Below are 11,935 nucleotides of genomic sequence, written 5' to 3' on the forward strand. Positions count from 1 at the left end.
GAATGGGGAGCTATCAATGCATGTAGATCCTACGATATTGGTGGAGGAGGGCGGAGGGTGAAAGGGCAAATAGAGGAACTAATCTTTGTTATTGTTGTTCTTAAGACAAAGATAGCAGAAAAGAAAAAGTATACCTGTATGGTAGAACACATTTATCTGGACCAAAATATATTATATACACAGACATCCCTTGGATAATTGTGTTTGGCTATAGACTGGGCAAGAAAATTCCGGTATCCCAACTTGAAGATAGTACTGCATCAAATAAATTGATTTGACCTTTCGAATTTTGTATTAATGAATGCATGTTTGCACATTTCAAAATAAGGAGGCAAAGCATTTTAAAAGGTGATAAGTATTTCTAAATTATCAATTTAATTTTCACTGATGTTTCATTTACCTGATTTTCATATTTGCATTGCTCTTTTGCAATCATGCCTTTTTTTTCTCTAGATCACTGCATATAACAGGCGTACCTTTGAGACAGCAAGACATAATTTAATCATTAATATAATGTCAGCAGAAGGTATGTACAGAAAACAGCTTCTTGCATTTTGAACTGAATAAGCAAAATCAACCTATGTGTTCCTATTCTTATAAGATAAAAAAATTGTTGTAAAATAGTTGTCTGATGTTCAAGCCAAATGGAGGGGCATTCTTCTCGATTAAATTTGTTATTTTTATCTAAATTATTTCTGCCAGTTAAGGCTGTTATTCCTCATTCCAAAAAAAAAAAAAAAAAAAAAAAAAAAAAAAAAAAAAAAAAAAAAAAAAAAAAAAAAAACCAAAAAACCCCCAATGTTTGCTTTCTTAAAAAGTAATTTCAAGTTTCTTCTTTGTCTTTTCAAGTGGACCTTACATGAAGGATTTTTCTTTCTGCGTGTTGTTTAGTTTGCTTAGTTCTGCATGTTCTTTATGTAGAGAACAATTGTATAGACAATTGTTCAGAAAACAACAGATTATGGCATATATGGACATTTCAATTTTAAAAATGGAATTGAATAGTTTGTGTTCTTAAAATTAGTTCTTGTCATCTTATTGCTAGTCTGGAGTATTGCAGGTTGGAACCATTGTCACTGCAGATCAGTTTTGGCCACGAAATTAGCATGGTAGTAATTTTCTCTGTTTAACAAAGATTTACTGGCTGACACACTTTTCCTCTAATCTGCTCTTTCACCTTCCAGTTACTTTATAAATAGCCAATGGTTTTCAGCTTAAGAGGCAGCTAAACATAATCACACTGGGTTCAAGGTGATCTACTTCAAATACAGGATTTTTGGAAAGGTGTATCAATCTTAATGTGCTATTATGTTAATTGTTACTTAAATCTTTGTTATGGAGCCTTTGTTTAAGGCAAAACTCTTCCTTTTTCATCCCATCTAGATTTTCCTTTACCATATCAAGCGGAGTTCTTCATAAGGAATATGAACGTAGAAGAAATGCTAGCAAGTGAAGTTCTTGGTGACTTTCTTGGAGCAGTGAAAAATGTGTGGCAACCAGAACGCTTGAATGCTATAAACATTACTTCAGCCCTCGACAGAGGAGGGAGAGTTCCACTTCCTATTAATGACATGAAAGAGGGGTAAGCACATGCGTCAGCCTAATGTTTTTGCTTTACTTTTTTTTTTTCCTTAACTGAAAAGCTTAATATGTTTTCCAGGTTTTCTAGGAGCTTTGCAGTTGCTGTTTATATTTTAGAATTCCAGATTGGTATTAGATACAAGATGTTTACTGGTGTTCTGAGCCCCTGCTATACCATAGGTTTATTGTGTTAGATATCTCTTCAACAGGCGACAGTTTCTATATATTGATTTTACAATCCAAGGAATACTAATAAATTCCATTAATTATAAAATAGTTAATAGTAAATATGCTTATTTTGTAATTCCAGTATTAATTCTGAGCAGTTCTTTGGCATGCTTTTAAAGTATTTAATAGTTCCCAATTCACAAAACTCAAAATTTTGAAACAAGGTGTGATAGAGCGTAAGTTACAAAACCACTTAGATTTCTAGGAGCATTTAGCATGTAACAGTGTCACTTGTAGAAATTTAGTTAGGTGTTTCAGGAGCACTGTGGGCTTAGATCTGAAAGTGGTAAGCTGAGGTGTCTGGGGAATTTAGCTTACTGAGTGTAAACTGCAGGAACACATTACTTCCAGTTGTGATTTGTACCTATAAATTCTGTTCTGAAATATGATACTTCACTTAGAAAATAATAAGAATTCAGGCTTTTCAAAATCTGGTTGTGGTAGTGCTTTTCTCTGGCAAAAATAAAGATGCTTAGTTACTTTCAGATAATTTTAGATATTTTAGGGTCCAGTAATATCTAAGAAAGGGCTGAGGGTTCAAAATCCAGGATGTGTGCAGAAAATGTTGCTGTTTCAGAGCCCTTTTGTGCATCTGGAGTTTCTGAGCGCATCTAAAGAAGGAAAGCAACTTCTGACCTAGCCAGAGTAATAGCAGAGCCACTTAATACTACTGCCTACATTTCAGACATTTAATTAAATAGTGCCTAATATGCCAAATAGCAACCAGGACCTAATTTTTGTTTCAAGATCCATTGATATGTCATTACCTGGTGCAGCAGATTGTATTCTCCAGGAGCATTCTACATATCTAAATATGAAAATTAATAATAGAGTTAGCGCAGTAGCTCTGATTTTATGTACTGTAATGCTAAATGAAGTATTAAGTTTATATTCAGCTTTTAGTATTCTGCAAATTTTGTTGGCAGCACATCACTACAGTCTGGAATCTTTTAGGACAAGCTGGGGGCTTTTGTGGATTCATGTTAATATTAGGTTTAGAATTAACTACTCCTTATGAATTTTATTTGAAAACATGGGAAGAAAATCTTTACTATGCTGAGCAAGACTGGAGATTTCCTTAAGATAAAAATTATACTATTTGAATATGATATTCAAAAGTAGTGCTGATTTACTTGCATGGGGAACCTACACTAGGAGCTCTGACTTCATAGGAATTGCCAGCTCTGATGGTGAGCAAGCACTTACATTATTAGCAAACAGAATACACGTTCTAATAAGTATAGGAAAATCCTTTTGATTTCAGTCTGTTATATGCTCAGATCAAGAAAAATAATCCCTAGAAGTAATTTTAGTCTCTAAAGCACAGATGAATGTTACCGTGAACAGGAATAATGTTTGGAAGAGTGCGTTATTGTCCTTGGGGATTTGAGAGGTATCCTGATAGTCTATCACTCATCTCTTTCTGCAGGGTGTATGTTATGGTTGGGGCAGATGTTCCATTCTCTTCGTGCTTACGAGAAGTGGAAAACCCACAAAATCAGCTGAGATGCAGTCAAGAAATGGAGCCCGTAATTACCTGTGATAAAAAATTTCGTACTCAATTCCATATTGATTGGTGTAAAATCTCTCTGGTGAGTTATATTATTATTGCATTAAAATGATGTTTGTAGAAGCACAATGTTTTATACCAGATATGATTTAGGTAAGAGTTCTGCCAGCCTGGCCAGGCAGCTCTGCCAGATTCCACTTTATCATGACAGATTGGCATTGTTTTCAACCCAGCAGATGCTTTCAAAATTGTGAAAGGATTTTGTTGTGTGGGCTGAATTCTATGTGAGTTCAGCACCACTGAAACGAGCATACTCGTTTTCAGTAGTGGTGATTTATGTAAACAGGCTGAGAACTCTGGGGCTTACAGAACTAAAATGAATGAGAGAAGTCTTTAGGCAGGTGTAGTTCATTGTGTCACTGTGCTGGTGCTGCTAGTTGCACTTGCTTTCCTACAATGTGAGTGTGTGTATATATCTGTTTTCTGAAATATTGAGTCTGCAGCACTGACCAGTTAAATCATATTTCTGTGCTATTATAAAAATCTTTCTGAAAATTGTCTAAATATATTTCATGTTAAAAATGAAATTGAAAACGTTGACTAATGAAATTAAAATAAATATGTTATTTCAAGCAAAATGATAACCGAACACTAGACTATTTGCCATGAAAGGAATATAATTCCCAACGAGGCTTTTTAAGGTTATCTTTGTTTAGTTCTGGTAAGGAAAATCAAGAAATGATACAGTATTGGAAAAGAATGTGGCAGATAAGTTTGAACAAACATGCTGAAGGTACATAAACGTAGATGACTGTTGAGCTACTTCAGACATTACCCAAGAGGAAACTGAAAGGGAGATATGAAGGGCTTTTGTACAATGTAAAAAAGATGTATCAAGTATGAGAAATTGATACACAAATCGATTGGGTAACTTCCAACCCTTTCTTCCTATACAGTGTAAATTAGGAAAACTGGTAGAAAGCTGGAAAATACTTATTTTGAAAAGAATATCCGGAATACTTGCTGTTTATTTGCTTTCTGTTGAGAAATTTCAAAAGGTACCTGTGTACACACCAGTACTTACCAGCACCTGAAAAATAGTAGAAGGCAGTGAGCCTTCGTCAAGAGAAAACTCTGTCAAGTCTTTGATTTCCTTCTACAAGGAAGAAGTAGAACAGAAGTGCAGCAGCAGATGTAACTTCTTTTTGGTAAGGTTTTTGATACTGTCTCAGTCAAGCTCAGGAACATGGCCTAGATGAAGCTAGTGGAGAGCTAGCTGAATAGCCATAATCATAGCAGAATTATTAGTAATTCCTTGCCATTCTTCATTTATAGGCTGGATGATGGAATGTGCTTATTAAATTAAATTTGTAGGCCCCGTGAAACTTGAGGATCTGCAGGTGCATTGCAGGACAGGAGAGAATTCAGAAAGGTCTTGAGAAATTGGAGACACAGCCTTAGAGGACAGGGTGAATTTCAAAAGGAGCGAGAGAGGAATAGCGTGCTAATGCAAGAATAATCAACAGTACCCATGCAGAATGAAGAACTGCTGATTAGGAGTAATTCCCTTGAAAAAAAACATCCAGTAGTAACACTGGCTCATAAACTAATCATGAAACACTATTGTGCTGTGTTGAGAAAAGCAGGGATCACCCTGGGATATCTAACAGGAACAGGCTCTCAGAGAAGCATCGTTTTCTGCAGCAGCCTCTAACACAACCTTCTTGAACTCAGCACTTATTTTGGCAGTGTGCCACAACAACTGAATTTAAACAGTCTTAGGAGGGTTCATTGTTGCCACAGCATTGCTGCTGCATGCAGTAACCTGGTGATCAAAGGGAAAAGGGAGCCAAGCTTCCCTCTGTCTAATCATAGTCTGCTTTTAGTAAGGCAAGCCAAGGGACAGGAAGCCCCCCAAGATCCATGGGCTTTGAAGGAGTTGAGCTCTGTTGCCCGTAACCACAACAGTGAGTGAAAAGACAACTATTGTATCCTCTTCCTCCTGCTTTTTTTGAGGTGACTTTGGCGATTAGCACCTAAATCAAAGTTTGTGGGTCCCAAATTCTGAAAAGAGAGGCAATGTAGTACGTGCTTCCTTTTAATGCTGCTTTCTGATAGCTTGTTCTCATGCTGTGTATAGGTTTCTGTCAGCCACATTAAGTGTATAAATGTTTCTTGTGCGTTGCTTAGGGTGTGAGATTCAGCTAAGCAGCCAGGTGGACATTGGTGTGCCTAACATAAAAGATACCGCGTAATTAATGAGTGGAGAATACATAAACTAATTTTTGTCAAACTGTGTTGCATTTATAATATATATATGTATACATCTGAAGCTCAAAAAAACATTATTTCTGGCATTCCATGAAAACCTGTTCATCTGTTGTGTAAGTTTTAAGAGACCATTTTATGACTTAGAGTGCAAATTGTAAAGAAATGATCATCAGTTGCAAGATTTCTCCATGAACAGTGACAGGCAGACGGTAAGAATGTAGGCAAAAATAATTTATTTTCATTAATGATCTGGAGAGAGTTTTAAAACTAACACTGATAAAATTTAAAAGTAATATCTAACTGAAGAATACAAGAAAATGAAGGCAGAAAATTGAAAAGTCGTGTGGTAAATAGCAACTAAATGCAATATGAAAGTCATTAGTAAAAAAAGGTTGTATTTCTAGAAACATTAGATACAGACATCTAAAAAAAAAAAAAAATTACTTGTGACCAGGAGTGCAGCCTTGTGGAGTTTAGTTGAATTAGGAGGTAGGAAAAACCTTGGAACTCTGGCTCTGGTCAGCTAAATGCACATCTTGTGTCGGCGTGCTTCCTGCATCAGATGGGTGGGGGAGTCCTCAGCAGCTCAGTTCATGCCTCCTGCTTTTTTGAGCGCTGGATGTGAAGCTCAATAGGAAGGAGGAGGAGGAAGAAAATTTTAGGTACTCTGTTCTTCATCTCTACCACCTTAGCACAAGAGAGGGCAGTATTGTTCCTTAGGAAGACTGGTAAGAAATGGATGAACTCATCAAAAAGAAACAGGTATCAAATAATTAGTTTGCAATCAAAATGTTTACGGAATTTTTACCCAAATACTATTGCTGTGAGAGATCCCTAAAATTAACTGTAAAATCTGTAGTGTCTCTGGTAGGCACAAAATAAAGTAATAATATTCTTACTTATCGCGCTGATCAGAAGCTTTCAACAAAATGTAAGGTTTTATTGTTTTAAAAAAAGTGATTTTATGAAATGGTATAGAATTTGTCAAATGTGCAATATGGGTTCCTTTATATATTATGCTTGGTTAAATACTGCCTGTTTTACATTCTTATACTTTGTTATTTAATTGTCTTTTTTTTTCTTCTTTTTTTTTTTTCTGGGTATCAGGTTGACAATACAAAACAAGTTTCCACCTTTCAGGAAGTCATTCGTGGAGAGGGGATATTACCTGATGGTGGAGAATACAAGCCACCTTCCGATACACTGAAAAGCAGAGACTATTACTCGGATTTCCTAATCACACTGGCAGTGCCCTCGGCAATAGCACTGGTGCTTTTTCTAATTCTTGCCTATATCATGTGCTGCCGACGGGAAGGAGTGTGAGTACTTCAACAAACTAATAAGTAATTGCAGATTTTTCTAAGATTATAATGCATAGAAGGCTATTAGAAGAGTTCCATCCAGTTCATTAAAAACATTTAAAACAGGCCAAAAGATACCTGCTTGAAATATTGAACTATTTCTCATCTAAGCACATACATCCAAGAGAACGGATATAGGGCCTTTAACTGTTCGAGTTGAAAGGGTTAAAAATCTTAACTTACGCACAAAACTCCACAAAATCTCTACATATGCACAACTCTCCAAAATGCCCCAGACAAATAAAATAGTAATAAAGGATTATCGATTCAGGAAGATCTTAAGTAATTTCTAAAATGCTAACTTGTATAAAATAAATCTGGTTGACATATTATAAAAGAAAAACACATAAAAGTAAAGCAGCAAGTAACGTAATTTCTGCCATTTCTTACACAAACTACAATTTCATTTTGTCACAGAATTTATTTTAGCCAGAAGCTTGTTCTTTAACTTGCATTTCCATTCCTCTGTGTGTGTGTGTCTGTGTGTGTCTGTCATCAGTACCACATCTCTATATGTGCGTTCATCGAGGCCTCACCATAAACCCAGTTGCAAATGCTACCAAGTTGCGTTTAGCAATAACCTTGTCAGCATTTCTACATCACGTACTATTTCCATCATCAGATAGATTTAATGTTCCAACTATCAATGCTATTATTTAATTCATAAATTTTGTTTTGTTTTTAGGGAAAAGAGAAACATGCAAACACCAGAGTAAGTGTCTTCTTTCCTGTTATTTTTCTTTTACCATTTAATTTTCATTCTCAGTAGCTTGTCATGCTTCATACATGTGTGTCATAACCTTCTTTCATTCTCTCTAATCCATGGTTTAATTCATAAATGTGAAAGCTGCTTTTAAATCAGAGTCTTGGCAAGGGTAAAAGACTAGAATAAAAAGGGTTTGATATTAACAACTATCGATTCAAAATAAAATAGTGCTGTTAGAATAAATATGTTAATATGTAATTTAAACTCCTGGTTATTGGACTTCTCAGCTATTTCTTAAAGGCAGTGGACAGGGGAACAAATACCCTGGAAGGTAACCAGGGCCTATACTATGGTGTGCTGCAAAATTAATCTCTGAGCTTTTACAAATCTACCACAAGAATCAGGAGTTAACCAAAACTTTTAATTGCTGCAAATAAAAGGAATATTAGCTGTAAATTACACAGTCTTGGATCCTATGAAAAATACTTATCCAGACAGCAAAATTCAATGGAATAATTACTGCCTTAAAAATTAAATAAATCCAGTATTTATTAAATTAACTATGTGAAGGCTTACTGTAATTGCTGCCCTACAGAGTCTGCAGCATGCGTCAAAGTCCTTTTATTTTTAAGAAAAATAATCATTGTAAAAGTCTATCAATGTCAATAGAACACTGAAAATACGTATTTACTATTTTATTTCCTTTTGACGTAGCATCCAGCTGGTCCACCACAGTGCTATACAGAAATCAACCAAAGAGCTCCGTGACATGTCTAAAAACAGAGAGATAGCTTGGCCGCTGTCGACGCTGCCGGTGTTTCACCCGGTTACTGGTGAGATCGTACCGCCCCTTCATGCAGACAGCTACGACAATACCAGTATGCCGCTGATGCAGACACAGCAGTAAGTATTGAGATTTTATTTTTTAATATTCATTACATTGCACGATTTAACTATGGATTCCAGTGCTTGTCATCTGAAACGTGTTTGTTATGGAGGCGTCAGTCGCGACTCCAGAGCAAGCTTGCTCTGGTGTTTGCATTTCAAGGAGAAAGAAAGGCCTTCGGTTACAAAATTAAATGGCTGGGTTTCGGTCTGCAGACTTGGCAAGAGGCTTTGCATGGAACAGTTACATCTCTGCATAGTTGAAGAAAAACTACTTTTGACAGAGTAACCAGTTAAAACCGTTCCATTTTAGACAACCTGCTTCTTAATCTGTGTCTTTGGAGCTCTAGTATAAAAATACCACCAGGTTGGTGGTCGTTTCATACCAGAAAATCCAGGCTTTGTAAATAATTAGTTATGTACCTGTCACACATGGTTTGTATTTGACATGTTAACGTTGAACAGAAGAGCACATTCCATTACATAGATAATAAATACAGACTTGCCAATGAAAACGCTCAGAGCTCTCAGCTGTTTCCATTGTTGCCAAGCCTCTCTCCGAGACAGAAACCAGAGAAATACTCATTTCTATTCCTTAAAGTTCATTAATCAGTAACTTGATGAAACAATTGAGACAGGCCCATGTAGTGCTTTGCACATGTTCTAATTCAGACAGGTTGAGAGTGCTGTAGGGGAAACTGCTTTTCTAGAAAGGTTTGGTTGTGGTGTCTGGGGTTGAGCAGATCTGAGGTACTGGTCTCAGAAGTGGCTGGCGTTGTTTTTCAACATCGTGCTATGACAGTAGCTCCAGTCGGTAGCTCCTCAGCTGGCAGGCCTGCATGGCCCCAAGGATATTATTGGTCCGGTGCCAGCACTAGCCTGGCCCTAATTTGCAAATGCTTGCCCTGAATTCCCTTTATGAACCTAGAAGACTGTTTTCTTCTCCCTGTCCCAAAGCTCAATGCTCCAGCAAGTACAGCTGTATGAATTACCTCCTGTACAACTGCTGTGAAGTGCGCTACCCTGTCTGCTACACTCTCTTCTCTGTTCGGAATAGCAATTTTTTATGACTAGGGTGCCAAAGCCTGTACCAAAGGCTTTCTTGAGCTGGGTATTTCACCTATATTTCACCAGTTCTCCTATACTCCAACCCCTAATTCCTTTCTGTAAAAACAACTTTAATATCTGGTAACTGTTAAAATAGCTGTTAAGCAGAACACAAAAATGTAACTTTGGCTTGATAAGTGAACTGGTCTGATCTGTAAAACCAGCTGACCATTAATTTATTCATTCCGCAGTCAATAATTAAGTTGCAAATGCTGTCACCTTCTCAGTATTCATCACTTACGGAAACCAAACTTTGCATAACGTCAGGACCCTGGGGTGACTGTTGTTACCTCTGCCATTTCACCAAGTCTCAGCCTTTGAACCTAGTTGACAAGTGAAACAATAGGAGCTAGCCCTTAACACTAACTGTCGTTCTTCGTTGACTTGGCTGACCTTTTGACAACTGTATTTGCAGAGTGAAAATGGATTATTGCTTCATAAGCAAAAAAAATGTAGTTTAAATATGGAACTTTCTTGTATAGTATACTTCAGAGTTTGTATGGAAGCATTAATGATATTAAATTGGTTTTTGTAGGAACCTGCCACATCAGACTCAGATTCCACAGCAGCAGAGTGCAGGTCAGTACTGAGAAAATCCCGTAACTATTAAGTGACCAGTGTGGAGGAATCACTAGTCAAAACGCAACAGTCTGTGGACGATGGAAACCATTTTCAAATACAGTAAAGTATTACAGTGTTGTCATTCCAGATTTTTTTGAAACATCAGTGAAAATTTTGGGATGGGATTGATTGAACAAGTAGGAGAAGTGATACATTATGACTTAGCATGAGACACTGGAACCTGGTACAGCGAAGTTAAGACACCTCCTCATATAAATATTTTTCTATTACAACATGAAGCTACAGCCAGATTCCCAGATGTGGTTATGCTGTTCAGATTCTCTAACACTTGATAGGAAATCAAAACTTCTAATTCCCACAATACTAGTTAAGCTCTGAAGAAGCAGCTCTTTCACTGCTGTTTCTAAACAAAAAGGGTTGATACTGGGGAATCCGTGGGCAGGCACACGCTGCTGGTTTCCTGTGTCTTTAGTCATCGCTTTTACATCATTTACTTTCCCAAATCCTAATATACCGACTGGCGTCATGAGTGATCCCATCAGAGCATCAGCTAAGGCTCACTGTTCTCTGTAGTTAGCAGAAAAAGCTAAGGATCATACAAGGAAAATGGAGAGGCCAAAGTATTTTATTTTCTGAGTATTCAAAGAGGTATTTAGGCAAAACTCCAGATATAGATGTGTATTGAATATAATTTGGAAACTACGGCTCCAAGAGGAAGACTCGTTTTAACTTAGGAGTTACATAAGCAACTCTTTCTTTTCATTCAAAATCCTTCTTCTTCATTACTGCTTTCGGGGATTAAAGGAGAATTTCGTATGACAACATTTCAAAGATTTGAGGCAAGTATATAATAGATGCTTCTGCCCATGTGTGCGGGTTGTTTTTTGTTTGTTTTTTTTTAATGTCTGGAAATTAAAAACACATTTCTATATAAAAAGTCCCTGACTGCATTTCTGCTAGCTTTGCTATTTGTGTGCTTTATTAGAGACTTACTGGAAATGGCAGATGACCCCGGCAGTCAAAGCCTCAATCCAAAGCCTCTAGCGCTGGTTTGGGTTGACAGCATAGCTCTTAACACTCACTACTGCAGGCTTTCAGAGGGCAGAATAAAAATGTCACACAGAGCAGCCCTTCTGTTCTGACTGTTTCATCACAAGAATTCCAGTCTGTCTTGCAGTAAAAGAAGATTAAAATCACCAGGTAGTACTGTGTGTTTACAGCAGCGAGGAGTTTTTTAAAAGGTAGGAAATACGAGCTAGGTGGACTTGTCACAAGTCGCACTGAAGAACTGCCATGAAAACAGATCTTAAAAATCCTCCTGTTCTGTATTTTCTGCAGTACGCTGTTTTAGTAGAATACACCAGTTCTTAATACTCATCACAGATGCTGCCTGTGACAAGTTCTCAGGAGTCCAGGGTGGGGGGAGAGGTTGGGATAGAACTGTATTTGGGACAGACAGCGCTTCCTCCTCTTCTCTTAGTTTACAATGACACCTTCCTTCGTAACTCAGATGTGCACGTGGCACTGCAAGCACTTCCACGGCATGATGGCATTTGCCTCTTGCAGTTCATCTTCTAAAGGCTGTCTATGACTCCTGTTGTCAGAAGGTTAGATTTTTAGAAAGTTAAGATGTAAAACAAAATTCAGGAGCTCCTAAGTTTTTTTTTTTTTTTTTTTTTTGACGCCTCAGTAGGAACTTAACAA

General features: G+C 37.1%; 1 protein-coding gene across 1 annotated transcript in view; it reads left to right on the forward strand.

The window, feature by feature from the left end:
• Positions 1-11,935, forward strand: part of SGCE (sarcoglycan, epsilon) — a gene marked incomplete at its 5' end in the record, with an annotated part of 21,548 nt that overhangs the window by 8,643 nt on the left and 970 nt on the right. Inside the window, 8 exons of the mRNA XM_010142742.1 lie at positions 454-526; positions 1,384-1,582; positions 3,239-3,401; positions 6,698-6,909; positions 7,637-7,663; positions 8,372-8,560; positions 10,185-10,228; positions 11,036-11,070. Coding sequence (XP_010141044.1) covers positions 454-526; positions 1,384-1,582; positions 3,239-3,401; positions 6,698-6,909; positions 7,637-7,663; positions 8,372-8,560; positions 10,185-10,228; positions 11,036-11,070 — 942 coding nt within the window. The remainder of the gene's footprint in view (positions 1-453; positions 527-1,383; positions 1,583-3,238; positions 3,402-6,697; positions 6,910-7,636; positions 7,664-8,371; positions 8,561-10,184; positions 10,229-11,035; positions 11,071-11,935) is intronic.

This window comes from Buceros rhinoceros, unplaced genomic scaffold, assembly GCF_000710305.1.
Source record: "Buceros rhinoceros silvestris isolate BGI_N320 unplaced genomic scaffold, ASM71030v1 scaffold16650, whole genome shotgun sequence".
Classification (NCBI taxonomy): domain Eukaryota; kingdom Metazoa; phylum Chordata; class Aves; order Bucerotiformes; family Bucerotidae; genus Buceros; species Buceros rhinoceros.